The sequence below is a fragment of the Zalophus californianus genome, chromosome 15 (genome assembly GCF_009762305.2).
Source record: "Zalophus californianus isolate mZalCal1 chromosome 15, mZalCal1.pri.v2, whole genome shotgun sequence".
Lineage (NCBI taxonomy): Eukaryota > Metazoa > Chordata > Mammalia > Carnivora > Otariidae > Zalophus > Zalophus californianus.
This window is the reverse complement of record NC_045609.1, coordinates 43,416,007-43,438,517: the sequence shown is the minus strand read 5'-3', so window position 1 is coordinate 43,438,517 and position 22,511 is coordinate 43,416,007. Positions and strand designations below refer to the sequence as shown.

The 22,511-nt window shown below is 35.9% G+C and overlaps 1 protein-coding gene across 7 annotated transcripts in view; it reads right to left on the bottom strand.

Annotated features, from left to right (window-relative positions):
- CCSER2 (coiled-coil serine rich protein 2) overlaps positions 1–22,511 on the bottom strand; it is a 191,114-nt gene that overhangs the window by 139,308 nt on the left and 29,295 nt on the right. For 4 of the 7 annotated variants that reach the window (XM_027590125.2, XM_027590140.1, XM_027590149.1 and 1 more), the window contains exons 1-2: positions 6,769–8,179; positions 5,439–5,635 (exon numbers count right to left, since the gene is read on the bottom strand). In XM_027590125.2, coding sequence (XP_027445926.1) covers positions 5,439–5,635; positions 6,769–8,179 — 1,608 coding nt within the window. Of the gene's footprint in view, positions 1–5,357; positions 5,636–6,768; positions 8,219–22,511 lie in introns of those variants that run through there. The other 3 variants (XM_027590133.2, XM_027590117.1, XM_027590166.1) reach the window with 2 other exon arrangements.

Sequence of the window (22,511 nt, the reverse complement as noted above, 5' to 3'; positions counted from 1 at the left end):
GCGTCTGCCTTCAGCTCAGGTCATGATCCTGGGATTCTGGGATCAAGCCCCACATTAGGCTCCCTGCTCAGCAGAGAGCCTGCTTCTCCCTCTCCTCCCTGCGCATGCTCTCTATCACTACCTCTGTCTCTCTCTCTCAAATAAATAAAATCTTAAAAAAAAGATAAGGTAATCCTGAGTAACTTTTTTTTTTTTTTTAGAGAGACAGCATGCACATGAGTGGGGTGGGGTGGGGGGAGGCAGAGGGAGAGGGAGAGAGAGAATCTTAAGCATACTCCACACCCAGTGCAACACCCAGCACTGGGCTGGATCTTACGACCTTGAAATCATAACCTGAGCTGAAATCAAGAGTCAGACACTTAACCCACTGAGCCATCCAGGAGCTCCCTGAATAACTTTCACCAAGAAATGACAACTTAGATGAAATGGACAAATTCTCAAAAAGCAACACACAAAAAACTATACCTATATATCTTAATGGGCATATCTACTTAAAACATTATATGTTATTAAAAACCTCTCACAAAGGAAACTCCAGGTTCTAAAGTTTTATTTGGTGAATTTGTAGATATTTAAGAAAGGGGAATATCAACCGTCCATAAATTCCTTGAAAGGGCAAAAAAACAGGGAATACTTCTCAACTCATTTATGAAGCCAGCACAACCCTGATACCAAATGTGAAAAGAAAAGATAGAGCCATCCTGCTCATGAACATAAATGCAACAAATCTAAATAAACTATTAGGATATCAAGCCCAACAACATTTAAAAGAATAATACATCACAACCAAGTGAATTTATTCCAGGAATAGAAGGAATAGAAGGTGGTTTAACATTTGAAAATTAAGAAATGTAATCTACCACACTAACAGATAACATATAACAGGAAAAAAAATTTTGATGATTTTAATAAATGTAGAGAAAAATTAACATCTACTCACAAAAAAAAAATCAAATGAAACAAAAGGGAACTTGCTTAATCTGATGAAAGATATCTATAACCACCCCCACCACACAGAAATTTTAATGGTGGACTATTAAAACCTTGCTGAAATTCTATCACCATTTCAATTCAACATTATGTTGGAGGTCCTAACACATCCAATAAAAGGGAGGATGGGAAGATGGAGACTTTGCAAACAGTATGATGTCACAATATATGTAGAAATTCCAGGCAATTATTAAAACTAATAAGTGAATTCCCCAAGGTCACTGGAAAAACAACTCAAAATACAAAAATCAAATATATTTGTACGTACAACAAAAAAGAAGAAAATAAAAATTTAAAGTGGTACCATTTATACTGATGAAATCAAATACCTAAAAATAAAGCAAATATGTATAAATTTTTATAGAAAACATTAGCAAGAAATATTTCTGAAGTCCCAAGTAAATGGAAGAACACACCATATTCATGAATGGAAGATTCACTATAGTAAACGTGTCAATTCTTCCCAAGCTGATTTACAAAGTTAATGTAATCCCATTCAAAATCCCTGAAAGTTCTTTGTAGAAATTGACGTGTTCATTCTAATAATTAAAGAGATTGCAAAAGGTGAGCTAGGGAAACCTTGGAAAAGAAAAAGCTGTAAGACTTACATTACCAGATGTCAATACTTAAAGCTACAGAAATAAAAACAGTATAGCACTGACCCAAGGATAAAAGAAGAGACCAATGAACTAAAAGAGACTCAAGAAATATATTGATACAATCACTGATTAAAACAAAGATAAATCTGCAGTAGAGTAGGGAACAAAAACTTTTCAAAAAAAGAAAAAAAATTAATCTTGACCTCTACCTCATAACATGCACAAAAATAATTTCCAGATGTCTCATAGATCTAAATGTAAAAGGCTAAAAAACAAACCTTTTAGAAGAAAACACTGGAACATATCTTTAAGACTTTGGGGTAAACGAAAATTTTGCAGTTCAAAACAGAGCTAACAACAAAGGAAAAAATGTAAACTACACTATATTGAAATTGTTAATTTCTACTCAACAAAAGACACTATTAAGAGATTTTAAAAGCAACCCATATGTATGAAATATATACACATACATGTATATAAATGTGTTTGTATATATGTATGTAAAAAAATTTATATCCAAAATATACGAAGGGGTTTTTACAAACCAAAAAGAAAAAATACAGCTCAATATAAGACATGTCACAAAAGAGGATATCTTAGGGTGAATAAACATAGGTGAAGGTGCTCAACAAGCAGTTATCACAAAACGCAAGACAAAAATCTCAGTGCAATACTATACCCCCACCAGAATAGCAAAAATGAAAAAAGACAGACAACACCAAAAGAAAGTGGAATTTCTAGAATGCTCATTTACTACCAGTGGTACTGTACACTGGTACAACCACTTTGGAAAACTAATAGCATCTGAAGCTATATACATAAATACCCAATAATCCAGTGGTGCGCCTCCTACACATTTTACCAACAGAAATGCATAAATGTTTACCCAAAAACATGTAGCAAAATCTTCCCAACAGTAGCAGTTGCCAAAAACTGGAAACAACCTGAATGTCTATCAATAAGCAGGATAAAGTAAGTTGTACTACCTTCACACAAAGGAGTATCATATAATAAGAAACAAACTATAAAAAGTACAAAATATTGACTCAAAGAAGCCAGATATAAAATAGGCATGTTTATAATTCTACTTATATGAAATATAGGCAAAACTAATCTACAGTGATATAAATCAAAACAGGGTGTGCCTTCGGGGTAGGGGTTGAATGACTGAAAAGCACAGGAAACATTCTGGGGTGATAGAAATATCCTCTATCACAATGTGGATAACTTAAACAATTATATAAAAATATTCAAAATTCTCTGTGCTGTATGAAAAATATTTGTGCGTTTTATTTAATGTAAATTACACCTCAACAAAACACTCTTCATATTTAAAAAAAAATCACCTAGATTCTAGATAAGCACTATGCAAAGTAGTCTACAAACTGTTTGTTAGGGTCCATGACAAAGATGAGGAGCTTCCACCAAAATGCATATCAACGCATTGCTTTTTTCAAAGAGAAAGTTTTACTATGAAAACAATATCAACTAAACTAAATAGTGGGTTGAACTAAACTGTGTTAGTAGTGACACAGTTGACTCACATTCTAATGAAAGCTCCTTATCTTGACCTGGACCGGAAGGAGCACTGTTGTAGAGAACAACCATGATGGTGGCTGGGGAACTAGGGGTGAAGGGGGTGGGGACATGGGCTTTGGTGAGAGGGACAGGGAGACCAAGAAAAATGAGAATATGTTAAAGTTCTTTTTGGATTAAGTTTTAAATATTCATTTAAACTATTCTAGGCAAAAAAAAAAGGAGAAAAAGTGAGACAATTAAAAATAGTAAGATGGCAGAATGAAGTCCAAGTATATCAATAAATGCAAACATCAAAGGACTAAATTCACAGGTTAAAAGAAAAAGAGAAATTGTAATTTAAAAAAATTGTAACCTTTTTGCTATGTATCAAAAGGTTGATGGTAAAAGCATGGAACATATATAAATAAAAATGATAAAATATACTAATACCTGAAAAAAGGGCCTTAAGACAGAAAGCATGAGGAATAGAGATCACTAAATTATGACTTTAAGTCCAATTTCACCAAGAAAACAATTCTAAACAGGTACACACCTAACAAAATACACTCAAAATATAAAAAGCAAAAACTGATAGAATTTCAGAACAAAAATGTTAAGTCCACCATCCCAGTAGGAGATCTTAACACTTTTTTGAACATCTACCATCAATTCTCCATCCTTTCTCAGACTGTTTTCCTCTTAAATCAGAAGCTCTGAAATCTTAAAGACTAATGGTCAATCGAGGTGCATTCTTTTTTTTTTTAAAGATTTTATTTATTTATTTGACAGAGAGAGAGAGCAGGAACACAAGCAGGGGGAGTGGGAGAGGGAGAAGCAGGCTTCCCGCCGAGCAGGGAGCCCGACGCGGGCTCGATCCCAGGGCTCTGGGATCATGACCTGAGCCAAAGGCAGACGCTTAACGACTGAACCACCCAGGTGCCCCTCGAGGTGCATTCTGAACTCTTTTAGAGGCATCATTAAGTTATAGGAACAGTGAACTGAAAATAGTGGGAACCTCTGAAAAATGTCAGGTACTAAGTGGATTATTGCTGCCATCTGCTGGACACAATATTCACTCCCACTTTGATCATACTTGGTTTAAAAAGTCCTGGTAAGCAAGCACATAAGGCCCTAAAACTACCAACTTTTTTAAACTTCCTTTATCTAATGAGATAGAGATACTCTCTCTAAATTAAATATGTGTCCTCTCTATGTCTGTGCAATTTAACAATTCCCTGGTAATGTTTATTTTTTCCAAGGCACAGGTTTATGAGAGCACAGAAAATTACATTGCCAAAAATCCACTTGGAATTTAGTATATCCACGAAGACTACCAGTTTTCCCATACAACTACTGGAAAATCGTATTTTATATACTGAGTAATTACAATGAGTCACTTTAAACACCCCAACTACACTTTACTCATGTGGCATATTAACCACATTACTTGCAATGTCTCTTAAAATATGCACATAATAATGTATGGTAGGTCTTCTAGTGCTGACCCATATCTGGTTCCCTTGCCCTCCAGGCACACAGGAAAATTTACACTTCTTGCCCAGTTAGTACTTAATAGGGTCAATAGGTTGTGAGTAAAAGTACCACGTGCCATCTGCAGGCCACGGCAAGTAATTGCAACATGTGAGACCTAGCAGCATTCTTCCTCTACAACAGTGACCTTTTGATGGGGCCTCAAAAGGCAATGGTGAAGCCACCTAGTTTTGGTGATGGTGAAGATGGTGAAGATGAACGCAGCTGAGAACACTGAAGTTGCCCTATATAGTTTTCCAGACCTACAGTAGACTTCGGAAGAGTAAAAAATAAGCTTTCATTGTGTTAAGCCACTGAGTTAGCACTTAAATGTTACCTCAGCATAGCCTAGCCCAGGATTTCTCAATAGTGGCACTACTGACATCTTGGGCTGGATAATCCTTTGCTGTGGATACCACTGTAGGGCATTAAGCAGCATCCCTGGCATCTTCCCGCTGTCAGTAGCGCCCCTCAATATGACAACCAAAATTAGATCCAGACGTGGCCTTCCTCCCCAAATTTGAGAACCACTAGCTTAGCTTAACCTGAATACAGTATATCTATTTATATATACATGTGTGTATATAATGTATGACAGTGTATTTAACTCGTGTCATGTGACACAAATATATGCTTTATTATGTATTAAGGTCAGATGTTTTGTAGGCTCGTAACAGATATGAATTTCCTTTTCTTAAACTAGGAGAGCTATTTATAAACTTAAAATCCAAGCAGTATCACAAGTCTTTCCATAGTAAGGTAAACAAAATGTTGCAAAAGAATATATAAATTCATACGTACTATGCTATTCATTTCTGAAGACTCATAGCTCCCAACTGGATGGACATTTCCAATGGGCTCCAAACCCTCTTCATCCCACATGTATGTTCCATCAGAGCTATCAGATGGAGAGAGCTCAAATGAAGAACCAGCTCTGTAATCTGTATCTGGTGAAATCAAGTTATTTCCAGAAGTATGTTTTGTACATTCACTCCTGTCTTCAAGTGATTTTTTAAGAAGAAAAAGAAAAAAAAGGTTATTAATTCACAAAAATACATTTCTCAAAAATAAATTATAAACTCTAATAATTTAACATATTATAGCAAAAAAATGGCAAAAAAGTATTAGTAACTATAGCATTTTCTAAATCCTAAATAATAAAAAAGATCCAGAGATAAAATCTTAAATAACCTACTGAAATGTTTCCCAATACATTATGTGAAAGAAAATTCATGGAGCCATCTTTCACTTCTGCAACACTTCTAAAATTATAAAGCTTCATAGTCTTTTAATATTTCCTAAGATATTTACTTTTATACACTGGCCATGAGACTCCTTACTCTGTATATATCATTTAACCTTGCAGTTGCCTCCTTATAAAAGAAACACTTGTTCTGGTATTTACTTCTAACTAGAAGACCCTCAGACAGTCAAGGGTTTATGCACATCTCATGGCCTAGACCCTTGACGAGATCACATGCCTACACCCAATCCCTTCAGTTTGCTCTTTTTCAGGCTATATGGGCACAAAGATATATTTTCTCCAGACTTTTAGTACCAGGATGACCAAGTATAAGAGGAAATGTTTAATAGGTACTAATCTCACTTTCCTCAGTTAAAAAAATAAAGTTCCCCTGAAGGTATAACTATAAGAAATCTAAGTTCTCCTTTAAAAAAAATGAAAATTTCCTAGGATAAAAACATTCATTAGGTTGGACATAACCTATGTTATTATTAGCTAATTCACCCTTTGGCACAGCTTTACTCTAAACAAACAGCATCTATTACCATAAGGGAAGAGATGGTCTAAAATGGCATGCCACTGTTTAGGGAAGTGGGGGAAAAGAAAAAATTCTGAAGCAGTAGGAATAGGCCTGTACATGAGAGTCAAAGAAGAACAAAGTTAAGATACATTAGGGAAGAATATTTTTATTGTTGTTTTAAATAGTGAAAAATAAGACCGGGAGCAAAAGTCACAGGAAGATAAAAGTTGCCCTACCCCAATTTTATCTAGATCCATCCCTCCACAAAATTGACAGTATCTTGGAATTAATCAAAAGGTAATCCTAAATGTAAGTTCAATTATATTATCTAAGAAAAAGCAAACAAACTTAAGAATATTAATATTTACCAGAGACACTTATATCTATCCACTCGTCAGTTTTACTTTTTTCATTTTCCTTGGGGGAATCAAATACATCCTTCGATGGTGCATTTTCATGCTTTTCTTCTTTGAGAGAAATTTCCTCTGGAGTTATTCTAGTTCTGTTGGAGTCTTCTATATCTATAAAATCATCACTAAAGTCTTCACTTAAATCATTCTTATCAGAAGATGACAAAGACGACAAGGAAATATCATCCACATCATCACTCAGGTATCTAATTTTAGCATTATGCTTCATGGTCTGGTCATTTTCTGTTCTATAACTATCATTTTCAATTAGTTCTTGGTCCTTATTAGTAGCTCTGTCCTCAGCCGTAAGTTCAGCATCTTCTTCTACACATGAATCAGCAGGTGAATTTTTATTACCATCAACTGTGATAGTGCCAGAAAATGGAGGTCGGCTAGATTTCAGTAGAGAGGGATGAACCATCCTATAACCCAAAGTGGAAGTTACACCTGGGCCATTTGGTAAAGCCAACTTTTTTCCACCAGCAGCATAAGGCCTATTAAATCCAAACCCTAAGTGATCATTTCCATTGAGTACTTCTGACTGTCGGGAATTTCTTGCTAGCATACTTGACCTCAGAGGCACTCTAATGGGTAGCTGTTGGTTCTGATAAGGCTTTGTAAGATCTGCAGCTCTATTGAAGGAATGTGATCTGGTTATAGATGAAGGTGGAAGGAATGAATTCTGAATGGAATGTGAAAAACTTTGTGACCTTACCATTTTTTCACAAGTAAGAGATTTAATATTGTCTAGGGACTGTGCTAAGCCTTCTCCAGAACTGCTTCTGGTGGCACAGGAGTTTGCTCTAGGCCTTTGTATGCTACCAGCTGAACGGTTCCCATACAATCCATTCAACTGTGATTTTGGAGCACTGACTGAAGAATATGAAGTCCTTCCTAATAATGTGCCTTTGGTGAATTTACCCAAACTAGATGGTCCAGACAAAGACTTTTGGTTTAACTCCTCTGTAGATGACACAAACATAGTGGATGGCTTTGCTAACTTTGATGTGAGTAAAGAAATACTTTTCAAGCCTCCCTTTATCCCATTTTTATCAAACATTCCTTGAGTAGGTGCATGCTTTTCAGGATCAATTACTTTATCGTGTGAAATTTGAGTACTGTTACGCTCTTCAACACTCTGTGCACTGAGCTGGTATTTAGTTGCTGTTCTCCAATTAAATGAATGGGATGATGGACAATCAGAGCCATTATTTTTGATGTAACTTTTGACGTTGCTACTCTTGGAAGTTCCCAATAAATTAACAGGTGTCCCATTTGGCATTGGCTGCAGTGTACTTCTCACAGATTTTGCTCCATACTTTGGCAATTTGGAACCCAAAAATGTCTTGATTTGTGTTTTTTCTTCCATGAGCTATAAAATGCATTTGTTCTTAAAATTTGACAGAATCTGAGGAGACAAAAAAGTAGATTAAATGTTCCTAAATAAGCAAAATTACATGGGTTATTACATAATAAGTATATTCATAGACAATGAAATGCAGCAAAGCCCAAAACCTACTTATGATTCCTACAAAACTCTTAATAAATATTGAATGCAGTAATTAATAAATTAATGTTAGGAGAAACTAAAGAACATTTTTATAAATACTTTTATAAACTTAAGCTATGCATGATAGCAAAATCCAGAATTAATGAAACTAGACCGCCAATTTTGACAGTATTTTTTTTATTATGTTAGTCACCATACAGTACATCATTAGTTTTTGATGTAGTGTTCTATGTTGACTGTATTTTTAAAAAAAGAAACACTTCGGGGGCGCCTGGGTGGCTCAGTCGTTAAGCGTCTGCCTTCGGCTCAGGTCATGATCCCGGGGTCCTGGGATCGAGCTCCGCATCGGGCTCCCTGCTCTGCGGGAAGTTTGCTTCTCCCTCTCCCACTCCCTCTGCTTGTGTTCCCTCTCTCGCTGTGTCTCTCTCTGTCAAATAAACAAATAAGGGCGCCTGGGTGGCTCAGATAGTTAAGCATCTGCCTTCGGCTCAGGTCATGGTCCCAGGGTCCTGGGATCGAGTCCCACATCGGGCTCCCTGAGGGGAGCCTGCTTCTCCCTCTGCTTCTCTCTCTCTCTGTCTCTCATGAATAAATAAATAAAATCTTTAAAAAATAAATAAATAAATAAATAAACAAATAAAATCTTAAAAAAAAAGAAACACTTCTATAAAAAACACATCTTTCAATTTCCAATCCGAATTATTTTTTTCACTTTGGATAGTATTATCTCCTTTAAAAAAGAAAATGTGATTTGTTATTTTTTAAAGCATATGTGATCTTATAAAAACTGGAATACATTTTTAAAATTCATTACTAAAATCATGGTAGGATGTAGGAAAAAAAATACAGTAATGCCAAAAAAATTCTGTGACATTAACAGTGGAGATATCAGGTATCATTTTAAGCAACTATCTCAAAAAAATTTCCAACTGGTAAAATAAATAGATACTACAGTAGGTGTCATGGTGAAAGGTATAATGGTTTTAATAAAGTTGATTAGTCCACTAATCTCAACCTTCCAAATTTATTTTAAAGGTAACACAAAACAACAAACACAAAAGGGTTCAATGCACAGACAAGAACATAAAACTAGAAACAGCTAGTGTTCTTTATTTAACTGTTTAATAAGGTAGGACATTATGTCATGGTCACATGATGAGATTACAAAGATGAGATAGAAATATTAAAATGTTTATCCTAACATTAACAGAAATATAATATGCTATATGCTTACTGCTCACTATATGCTCGCTGCGATTACATAAAAATTCTACAAAAGCAGACACAAGTACAAAATGTGAATAAAAGAAAAATATATGCCTTAGGGTCACCGATGGTTTTTAAAATCATTTTCTTACAACACTGTAATTTGTTGGTTTCGTTTTTTTAGTAAGCCATCCCTATACTTTAAAAATTGAGAGTTTCTAGAGTATGTATATGCTATTATGTCAAAAGTAAATATTTAGGAAATCATACAGACATTCAAGTAAAGATGGTGGGGTGAAGCAGAATTTCAGAACTTCCTATCCCCAGTAACTAATAAAAGAGAAAGATTATATATTCATGTGTGTGTATACAATTTTTAGCCAAAACGTCACCAGCTTCAAACAAAAATTGTTGAACTTTAACCTGTAAACTTTAAAAACTAGTGGACAGAAAAAGATTCTGTACAATGTGGTCTGGTTCCTAGCCTGATGACACTGCCTGAAAGCAGTAATGGGGAAAATAGGTGAGTTGATAAAACTTCAAGGTTTTAATAAGCATCCTCCAGTTTGGATAGAAACTGGTTTGGCATGCCTTAGAAAAGTCCAGGAAAACACCTTCAGCATAGAAGCTCTGAAATCTCAGCTGAGGCACAGTGGGACCAGAACCTATCAACTACCAAGGCACTATTCTGACTTGAGGGAAGGGTCTGAAGCCCCTAAAATTATACTATACCCTCAGCAGGATGGAGTGAGGCTAGTAGACATTTAACAAAACCTAAGGAGACAGGAGAGCTTGGAGCATCAGAAGAGTTCTTCCCACAACACCACCTTATACCCCTCGATCACAGAGAAGCAGACAGAGAACAGCATACAACTGCTCAAAAGGTCTATTGAGGGGGTGCAGTAAAAGGAGGAGACAAAATCATAGCTAAGATGAAAAAGGAATCAATGGGAATTCACCCATGTTCTATCAGGGCAAATACAAGTCTTGATCTAGCTAGTTAAGTCTCTACCTAGAAAGATAAAAAGAAATGGCCACACAACTGTATAAACAAGTGAGTAGAAGGAAGGAGAGAAACAAATAATGACTATAGCAAGCAGAACAAAGGAAGAACCCAGAGTGAAAGAAAACACAAAAGGAAATAAGGAAATTCCCAGTGAGTTCTTTCTAACAAAGAACAACCTAATAACAACAAACATTTAATACAACAAGAATTCAAAGATAAAAAAACAAAACAGGTAAATTAAAATCAGCTAAGGAAATCAATTAGGAAGTAAAGAAACAAAGACTAAAAATCAAACTAATTGGCAAGGAGAAAAGTCTTAAAATAACCTGAGTATTGAGGAGGAAAAAAGATATCAGAGCACTGAGATAGAAGATGTAGGACAGAGATTGAATGTAAAGATCATTAGTATCCCTGACACAGAAAAACTAAACAAATAGAAGAGAAAAAGCAGGTAGACATAAGAGAAACTGTCCCAAAAATAAAGGAGAAAAAAAAAATCTATAGAACAGAAGGAAAATTAAACCACAGATCTAAGTACATATCTAGGTTAATAAAATATCAAGGATGGATAAAGAAGTCATTCTCCAGGAATGCAGGCAGAAAAAAAAATTACTTTGTAACAATGATTGAGAGTTTGATTTCATGGACTGCCATTTACTAATCCCTGATGGTTTATAGAGACCTATTCTGTGTTGGGTGAGACAAAAAGGAGAATTTGATCCATTGGTGATTTGTTCATTTATCTCTTCTGTTTACCTATTCTGAATTCAAATCAGTTAAGAATCTCACACGGACCAGAAAGAAGAATAGCCCTTTGGTATCTAGACAGGTCAGGTTTTGTATTTCTGTGTTAATTCTGTAGCCACAGTTAAAATTGTAGAATTGGAAACGATAAACTCTCTGAGTGTCTGTAAGGCTATGTATCTATAATTCAGAAAGGTCTTTTATTTCTCATCTCAAGTACATATTACTTTCCTACCCCTGGAGGTTATTAATAAATTAGATTATAAAGTCTCTTAAAGCAGCTCTGTTCTGATTAGCCTATAGAGATAAATATGCATTTATACAGATTATCAAAATTCCCAGAAAATAAGAAAATTGATCTTCTAATATTTTAAATGTGTTATACTTTTAAAAATTATTCTTACAGAAACTAACTCAGAAAGGTTTTAAGAACCAAGTTCACATAATTAAGGTTAAGTATCTGGCAAACAAAACTAGTTTAATGAAACAAGTCTGTCTTCTGATTTTTTATCAGCGTTAAATATAACATAAGCATCTGTTTTTATTCCAGTAGAGTAACTTTAATGAAACACATATACGTTTGATGATCAAATAAACCATTCTTACTCATACAACAATGTTTAAGATTATGAAAATGTAAATCTGTGTTTAAATTGAATGATTATTTTGGGACGCCTGGGTGGCTCAGTAGGTTAAACGTGTGCCTTCAGCTCAGGTCATGATCCTAGGGTCCTGGGATGAGCCCAGCATCCAGCTTCCTGCTCAGCGGGGAGCCTGCTTCTCCCTCTGCCTGCCACTCCTCCTGACTGTGCGTGCGCGCGCTCTCTCTCTCTCTCTCTCTCTCTCTGGCAAATAAATAAATAAAATCTTTAAAAAAATAATTTGAATGATTATTCTGACAAGCTTTTTATTTCAACAGTAATTATGTTTTATAGTGTCAGCTTACTCATAATTTTCAAGAACTTTAAAGGTAACTTAAAAAATAAACTGAATTAACTAATGAATAATCATTGACTTACTAGATCATTTCTAAGTAAAACAGAATGCTTAAAACACTGATTACAAAGCATAATTTCAAGTTTATATGCTTTCACTTCTTATTATTACAGAAGCTTCTTGTTACTATAGAGAAAGACTAGATTTGGGACATGTAAATGAACACAACTATTTTTGCTACTTTGAGAAACTACACTGGATCCCACTTTTATAAAGGTAGCATGATAGAAATCACATAAAGACACGAGTGCACACATACATTTGAACACAACAAACTGTTAATAGTGGTTACCATTAGGGAAGTGAGAATTAAGTGAAGGGAAGACTTCTTTTTACCTTTAAATCTTTACTATTTAAATATTTTAAACATGCCCATATTTTTGCAATTTAAAAAGTTTTAACTAAAAAACTGTCTTAAAAATAAAAACCATTTATTCAATATGAAAACAAGATTCTCTTTTTTAAGATTTATTTATTTATTTAGGTAATCTCTACACTCAATGGGGTGCTCAAACTCATAACCCCAAGATCAAGAGTTGCATGCTCTTCTAACTGAGGCAGCCAGGCACCCCTCAATATGAAAACAAGACTTAACAATTTAATCTAACCAAAACAATTATTCAAAACTAAGTTTAATATTACATAAAACATACTTAAAAGGCACAAAAATAGAAGATGTCTGAATAAAAAACAAAAGATTTTTTTATTCAATAGATAGAACATCTTCATAAATTACCATTTCAGTTTCTCCAGACCTAAACCTCAATTTAATATGTTTTACTTATCTATTTTATCTTTAAAAATCTATTCTAAATGCATTATTTCCATTCCGTAACTCTGGCTCTTACCCTCATCATGTCTTTCTGTATTACTACAGAGGCTTCCTACATTATTAAGACTCCCATCTCACTTTGATTCAAACTGTCAACAGTTACACTCTTATAGCACAGATCTGATCATATCCTTCTACCAATTAAAAACTATGCATGGCCAGGAACAACAAAATAAAAACCAAAATCCACTACAGAGATTAAACTTCTCTATTTGGTTCTACACTATCTTTGCAGTACTATACATTCAAGCCAAGATGATTGTTGGTCATTCCCCAAAATCTATCCTGTATTTTCTACTTTCTATGCCTTTGCTATTGGAAAGACCACCTCGAAGGCCCCATGCTCAAAGTTCAAAATCCCTACATCCACAAACCTTTCCAGTTAAAACTGATTCTCATCTTTCTCTATTCCCTTCGCATCAATAATATAGCTGAGTCTGTCTTATAACTGTGGGCATGTCTATTTGACCTATTAGAAAGTAAACCTGTTAAGAGCATAAACTAAGTGTTATATACTTTGGGGCCTGCCACAGGACCACAAATTTTTTTTTTTTTAAAGATTTTATTTATTTATTTGAGAGAGAGAGAGAATGAGAGATAGAAAGCACAAGAGGGAAGAGGGTCAGAGGGAGAAGCAGACTCCCCGCCGAGCAGGAAGCCCGATGTGGGACTCGATCCCGGGACTCCAGGATCATGACCTGAGCCGAAGGCAGTCGCTTAACCAACTGAGCCACCCAGGCGCCCCACAGGACCACAAATTTGAAAGATCCTCAACTTTTAAGTAAATTCATAATCTCTTAGTGCAAGTTAATTTAATAAATACTAAATCAAGACTGAAAAATAACTTTGTTTTGTAAGCCTGTGATTAACTGGTAGCAGCTGCCCTGAGGATTATGTTGAAAAAGATTCTAAAGTAAAATCTAGACTCTTTGATAAATTATCATGATCAAACAGCAATATATGCCATGACCAGAAAAAAAGGACAGAAGGAGTATCCATGCCAGATGACGGCCATCCCATTTTTTTTATAATAGTCTGTACCACAAAACATACGTCCACACCTACAAACACTTTCAGGATAACCATAAGGAAACTGGTAACGATATTAGATATAAGGGTCATTTTGCAAATCACTGAATAACACACATTAAAGATTCTGTCCTCTGGTGAGTCAGTCTATGAGTCAGAAAGGCTTTAACATTTCCCTATCACAAGTAGACTCACTTCTCTATTCCTCTATTTTACTGTGTAAATGAGAGTAATATATATTATCTCCCAAGAATATCTTAAGTATTAATAATTTAGAGGCACAAGAATAAGCCCACAAGAAAGACACACTATTGCTACAAAGTGTTTGGGGTGCCACCACTCAGAACAAAAACAAGAAAAATTTATTAGAACCTGAATACACTATTTCCCATCAAGAGTATTTATTTATTTCTAAATGCACAAATGATTATAATAAATGAAATCAATCATTTGGGCTGTGGTCTTAAGTATAAACTAATCAGATGGCTCAACTGTAAAGCCTGCATATCTGCTTATATTATGAATACTGTCACTTCATTAGTTGATTGACTACCTATTATCTTTAAATATTCATGAAACTTTCTCCTATATTTGCTTATGTAACTATGAAATGAAATAAAACAAACATTGTGAGTCTGCCTCATTTTAGTAGCTATGCTACCTCTGATGAACTTTCCCTGATATGCAGTCTGTTAAGTGATTAAAGAATGCAGTTGTAACAATTTGAAAAAGTACATGCTGGCTACAAAATCTAATGATATCATCTCTGAAACACTTCAATATTGTCTGTGAGCTTTAATTTAATGCTGAACTAAGAATAACACCTAGCACAGGGCTTGGAAATACCTGAGATTTTCTGATTTAATTTCTGTAAAATGATTTTTGAAGTAGAGCACATTTACAGTATTGGTATTTCACATTTCAAAACTACATATAAATTCCTTTTTAAAAAACTAGTAAATCAGGGACACCTGGGTGGCTCAGTCAGTTAGGCTTCCAACTCTTGATTTCAGCTCAGGTCATGATCTCAGTGTCTTGGGATCCAGCCCATGTTGGGCTTTGTGCTCAGCAGGGAGTCAGCTTGCTTGAGATTCTCACTCTCTGGTTCCCTCTGCCCCTCCCCCCCATAAATAAATCTAGTAAATAAAAGTTTTTTGGGGTTTTTTTTGGTTTTGGTTTGTTTGTTTTATGCTTTTAAAAGGAATCCACAATTGGATGGGAAGGGAAAAGAAAAAGCAAACTTCATTGAGCATTTACATGATGGGTATCATGCTTACCACTCTATCCTTGTTTAATCATCATAACATTATAAGGTTGTAGATGTCCTACCATTTTAAATAGATAAACCAAGATTTGGAAAAGCTAAAATACTTGTCCAAAAAATCATGAACTACTGAAAAGGATTCAGTTTCAAGTCTACCTGATTCCAGGATCCATGCAGACTGCCTTCCTGACAAAGGAATGAGTGTTTTTTTTTTTTTTTTTAGATTTATTTATTTATTTGAGTGAGACAGAGAAAGACAGAAAGAGAGTGCATGTGGGTGCAGGAGAGGGGCAGAGGCAGAGGGAGAGAATCTCCAGCAGACTCCCCGCTGAGCACAGAGCCAGACATGGGGCTCTGCAGGATCCCAGGACCCAGAGATCATGACCCTAGCCGAAATCAAGAGACTGAAACTTAACTGACTGAGCCACCCAGGCACCTCAGGAATGAAATATTCTGAAAGCCTTATTGAGAGGTACAAAAGTGAAGGAAGGGACTGGATAATTAAGGTTAGGGAAGCATAAAGACTGCAAGGAACCTAGGTATAATTAAATGAGAAGTTTTGCAGAGCAACAGTAGAAGCTTTCACCTTTTCAAACTCCTTTCATATCCATTACCTTATCATCTGAGGAACCACCCACTCACATTCTTTTTTTAGTTTTTCAAATAGCTTTTTAGAAGGTATGAACTACCTGCATTTTGGGGATTTACAAAGGCATAAATTCACTACTGAGACCCAGCGCAATTAACTGAACAGCAATGGTGATGACTGCATATCCATAACCAGTCACTTCTTAATATGTGCTTTCACATTCAGATATATATACCTTAATTTAATTTTTTTTTTTTAACCTTGTGTTACTCAACCACTTCCCCCAAATCCCCTTCTGCCCTGTTTCTCCTAGCTTTCATCTGTGGCATAAACTGATTCAAAGTCTTGATTACAATAATCAAATAAACAAAAATGACACCTTCAGCTAAAAGTAAAGGTTTAAAACAGTACTTCATTCCTTGCAGATTGTTTGTGGTTTTAAAAAGAGCACACCAAGCTCAATAGAAAGCCCCATTATTGTATCAAGCTGACTTTTTGTCCTCCAGCTACAACTTACTACTCAGCAGATGGGAATCAAAGCAACTCATGAAAGTGAGGCTTTAAATTAATTTGTGGCTTAGGAACATTAAATAATGTTATTAAATGTAGATTCAAGGCATATTACTTTCTGAAGTTTTAATTTAAGGAACAGGAGAACACTAGCAGATAAAGAGGAACCAGAAGCTCCCCTGGCCAAACCACAAAAATTCTCTCCAAATTTTACCATTTAGTTCCGATAAACTTAAATAACTGTGTGGGGCATGCAAATGACATTAAGGTGCTAAGGGCTAAGTAAAGATGACAGGTGCCAAGCTGCTTGAATAATGACCAACCCTAACACCTGAGTAGTTGCACTGCCTTTTAAAATAGTATACATGCATAACAATTAACCAGACATTTTATAAGACACTGGGTATTGAAAAATCACGGTATGCAATCCTTTAGCACTTTGGTCTATTTAGGACTTGCTCAAGCAAAGTTCTTAAATTAAATAGGCAACGAGAGCAGGGCTATAGAGAATCAAGTGTCACGGAGAAAAGTGACAGGGGTAACATTAACACAGATGGATCATTGCTAGGCTATAAAAGTTCAAGAATGGCACAGGCTGAGTTTGATACACCAGTATACATTACGCAACCCTAAGCTCGTTCAATATATAGCAGACACTCAATAAATAGCCCAAAATGAAACATTTTGTTAAGATTTAGATGTACTGAAAGAGTATCATAGAAAAATAAATTTACTAGTAATTTTGACTTAATAGAATACAACATTGTAATTTAAAAAAGGAGCTACTGGTTACATGCAACAATATCGATGAATCTAGCAAGATCCTTTAAACAAAACAATCCAGATATTTAAGAGTACATATACTGTGGTTCCATTTATAGAAAGATCAGAATGTCACTTCCACTTAGGATGCAGAAAGTTGCAATGAATGTCACTACTACCTAACAACCTGGAACAGCTAGATAGTCTTCAAAATCCTAACTTTTCTTGAGCCCATCGGAGAGCCAACATCAGAAGACAACCAAGTAAGCCAAATTCCAAAGGGGGCCAAGAACCTCCAAGAAGAGACAAGACATTTTTTAACAGTTTCACTTCTGGCAGAGCATAAAAGAAAGAAGTGACCATCATAAGGAGTAAGTAATACCCTCACATTTTCATGGATGCTTAAAAGCCAAATGTGGAGTAAAATGTCAGCTTGGAATAGCAAGCTTTTTTCCATGGGCCTCAACCTATTATTCAAGGAAAATTACACCAGAGAGCCTCCTCTCAAGGGCACAAGCATGCAGGAGATAAGACGCTAAGCTGGAACAAGGACAAAGCCCCACTAGCTTCTATGCATCCTTCTATTTTATGCAGCAAAGCCTTAAACTCCCAGGGAAGGGGCAGCAAACCCTCTTACCCCTGGGACACAGGGAAAAATCCACTGCACTTGGGGAAGTAGAATGGAACATAAAAAACGTTCAGTTGATCCATTCATATAAAGGGAAGGTCAAGAACAGACTAATGATGATAATAAGGATTAGGACAGAGCAGTGGTTCACCAATGCTGGTGTGCATCAGAATCACCTGGGCGGGTTTATTAAAAGAAGATTGTTGCGCCACCCCCACCCCACTTTCTAAGCCAATATTTCTAAATGGGGTCTTAAAACATGTATTTCTAACAAGTTCCTAGGTGATACTGAAGTTACTGATCTGAGGTTAGCATCTTGGAATAGAGACTACCTCTATGAGAAGGTTGGCTGAGGTGTTGGTTAACAGTCTGTAACTTAATCTGGATGGTGTTTCTCAGGTGAACACTTACGTAAAAATTCACTAAGAGGTACAACATTTAAGATTTATGCACTTTATTGTATGTAAGTTATAACTCAATTTTAAAAAAAAGCTTCTCTAAAGAATTAAAAGTCTTTACACTAGTATTTCTTATATTTCAAAGCAATCAAATAATTGATGATGAAAGTTTTCCCTACAGAAGAACCATACAAATGCAGAAAAAATGATGGAATCACAAAATAAAGACAACCAGATATACTTGTTTGGTTAGCAAGCAATCTCTAAGGAATTAATATATCCAGGTAGCAATCACTAATGACTGTTAAATCCATTAAGTGAAAAGAACCCGATTCTGAATCAATCTTAACGTCCTGTCATAAGACAAGAGGATCTACACAGTACCATCTATGAAATATTCTTGCCAAAACAAACTCAACTTGAATCTATTCAAGCCTCTAGATCTACCAGTTTACAGCAAGGACAAGGGATAGAAAAATATGTTAAACATTAGGACATCATCACCCAAATCTAGAATGTGAAAATGTGACAAGAGGACGGATTAAGTTTCTTTCCTCAGCAAATAAATAGGAAGAAAATGTTACAAGTTTAAGAGATATATTAACCAAATGCAATGTGTGGACTTTGTGTGGATCATAACAGATCCAACCCCCAGTAATAATTGTTTTTGAGACAATTCAGGGAAATTGAGCATGAAATGGGCACTGGATCATATTATGGATTTTATTATTTTTGTTGTTGGGAGTGTTAAAGAGTATAATGCTCATACCTTATAAAAAAAAGTGTTATACATAAAACAATACTGACAACTGCTAAAAGCTGAGTGATGACACTGGAGGGGTGGGGGATTCACCATACTGTGGAGAAGTATGTTTGATACTCTCTATATAATTCTTTCTTTAAAAAAGAGAAGTGCGCCTGGGTGGCTCAGTTGGTTAAGCCTCCGACTCTGGGTTTTGGCTCAGGTCATGACCTCAGGGTCCTGAGACTGAGCACCAGGTCCAGCTCTGCACTCAGCAGACTCTGCTTGAAATTCTTTCCTCCCTCCTTCTCCTTCCCAGATGTTCCTCCCATCCCCGTGTGCTCTCTCTCTCAAATAAATAAAATCTTTAAAAAATAAATAAAAAGTAAAATTTTAAAAAAGTAAACCTCAAATAAGGATGTTTCCATAAGAGGAAAAGAGGTGTAATAAAATACAACACATTCTACATGTTCCCCCTCCTCCTCTTAGGATTCATTCTCTCTCCAACCCCCTCCCACCTCTCCCTTTCTTTCTTCCCTTCCCCTCAACCAACTCAGGAGCACTTCTCTTTTTCCCCTCAATAAGTCTCAGTTTGTACTTCCATTCAGAGAACTCTCAATGTCTGGATCTCTACGTTTAACTTCTCCCACAAAGGCGTCTTGATTTAGCAGTACCATAAGCCTAAAGGCTTGAGAGTTTCCATCAAGAGAAAAACTATCTTGTAAAGTGGTAAAGGGTAATGGTTAAGAGGGCTGTGGAGTTGCCCAGATTAGAATCTTACACTCAGATCACTTCCTAGGAGTGTGGTCTCTCATTAAATTTCATTTTTTAATATGTAAATGATGGATAAATAATAGTACCTAATCAGGGCTTTTCTTCTAGGCTATGCTGTTTTAGATTAACATAACAATCTAATCTGATGAAGCCAGTCTGGACCTGCTGTTTTAACATTTGCAAAGAGATATTTCCTGAAAACACTACCAAGTAGAAAGAACAATAGGCATCCTTGACCCTTACCACACCAAAGTGCTACCCCACTCCAAAGCTCAGAAATGATGCAGAAGTGGCTGTGTCACACATTACTTTGTGGTTCACAAAAGTGAGATACTTAATAATTTATTTTTTGTCATTTTCTTTTATTATGTTATGTTAATCACCATACATTACATCATTAGTTTTTGATGTAGTGTTCCACGATTCATTGTTTGTGTATAACACCCAGTGCTCCATTCAATACGTGCCCTCTTTAATACCCATCACCAGGCTAACCCATCCTCCCCACCCCCCTCCCCTCTAGAACCCTCAGTTTGTTTCTCAGAGTCCATAGTCTCTCATGGTTCATTATTTTTTAAGTAAAACAAAATGTTTTCACCAAAATGTCTAGGTCACAATGCAGTGTATCCATTTTCAGTTTCATTATCAGCATGGTACAGAACTTCCTATAACAGTCCCAGCTTCTTTCCTATATTTAAGCTTTAAGAATAGTATTTTAAAAAGTATTTAATATAAAACAGTATATTATACCATAAAGCTCATATTTTAATATTAATCTCAAATATAACTGAACAACAAATATTGAAATAATAAACCAACCTGGTAAATTAGGTAACAAATTGTTCTGATAACCAAATACTAATATACAGAATTGAATAGTATACACTTGGTGCAAGAGCTATAGTAACACCTAATGTAAGCTTTCTCTGATGATTCAGGAAGCACCTCAAGGCCACAGGATCTCTCTCAGAGTTATCAAAATTCAGTTACTTCATTGAAAAACTGAAACAGAGATTCCACTGATTAGAGATTTCTAGCTAAAAGAATAGCTGGATTGCAGCCCTCCACTCTTACAGAATTTTAAAAGAATGGTCATTCATGTTTTCTAGTTCCTTCAGAGTTGCAAGTGACCATAAAGCAGATAAATCAAGTTTCTGGTTAATTCTTGAATTATATACATTAGTATTAGTAATGACTGAATTAACTAATCCTTTAGAAATAAAGCTCTAAAAAAAAGGTCTACCTATAGCTGGGAGTTAGATGTTCCCATCATTTGAATCGGTAATAGTGGAGAGAGGTTACAGGAATTCTTTTGAGGAGCAAACTTCACAAAGCCAGTCGGGGTCCTGGGGCCACAGGGAAGAGAATAAATAGGTTCACAGACCTACCTACAGAGGCTCCTCTACCCGCTTTGAACTCACAAGCTTTTATACATGTGAAGGAAGCAAAGCGGACATAGGAGGGAAGAGACGAGTCTCTTTCTTCAGTAAGTCTCCGTTTGCACATGTCCGTCGGCATGAGCACATTACCAGGAATGCGATACTATCTGAAGGTAGAGTTTTCTTGCATAAGCCAACTACTTGAACTAATGCTCAGGCAAAGCTTCAGAAAAGAACTAGGTTGACCCTAGGTCACCATCTGACTTTTCAAAGGCAATTGTGACATTACAAGATTTTTAACCTCCACGCTAACTAGAACCTAACTTCAAACAAGATATCTTTTGTCGTTACACGTGTCTTCTGAATCACTAGAGGTAGAGGAAATCAAGATAAACAACTGAAGATACACGGGTGTTCTCTATGAAGTCTAAATGGCTAAACTACAGCCAGCAGGTAAGGGAAGAAATCTGGCCTGAAATTAAAAGGAAAAGAACCCACAGCTAAAAATATGCATTAAATCACACTCCCTTCTCCAACAAAACTATTACGATATGCTTTCCATAACACTATTACAATGTTATCTTTAATATCATTTATTTGTTGACCTAGTATTTACTGAGCACGCATTACAACCCAATCACTGGACAAGGTTCTGGGGAAACAGTTGTGACTAAAACAGACATAAACCTTGCATTCACACAGCAAAGACTGAACATGCATGTGAAGACAGTAAAACATGCATAAAAATATAATTAGTGTTATAAAAGATGGTATCAGGACATACAATGGGAACCAAGTCCAATGGGAGGGTAAGGGGGGATGAGGGCATTTTCAAGGTTTCTATGGATAGTGTAGGTAGTCATCAGGCCAGGATTATTCCACTAATTGCTTATAAAGGCTCATGGATGATTTGTTGAGTTTTGGGACCCAAAGCTTCCACAACATAGCAAGGTCTCCCACTACCATATGTTTAAACATAGAGTTTCTTCCACCTGGAATGCACAACCCCTCACCCTTCACACATTCTTCATAGTATCAAGCAACCTTTGCAGGGCACAGTCCAGCAGGCTAAAGTTGTAGGCTTCCGTTTTGTCAACAAACCAAGATGCTCCTCATACCACTTCAGGTTTATGCTCCCTCCACTGGAGGCCAAGTTCTTTTAGAAACCAGACTATGCCTTTCACTCATCTGTTTCTTCACTCCAGCCCTAGGACACAGCCTGGCACAAAAGTGGTGTTTTATAAATGTAGGTTGTTTATAAATGAACAGCATATCCCTTAACAGTGTCTTGCTGAGAACTGTTAGTTTTACTTCAAACCTATAATATTAACA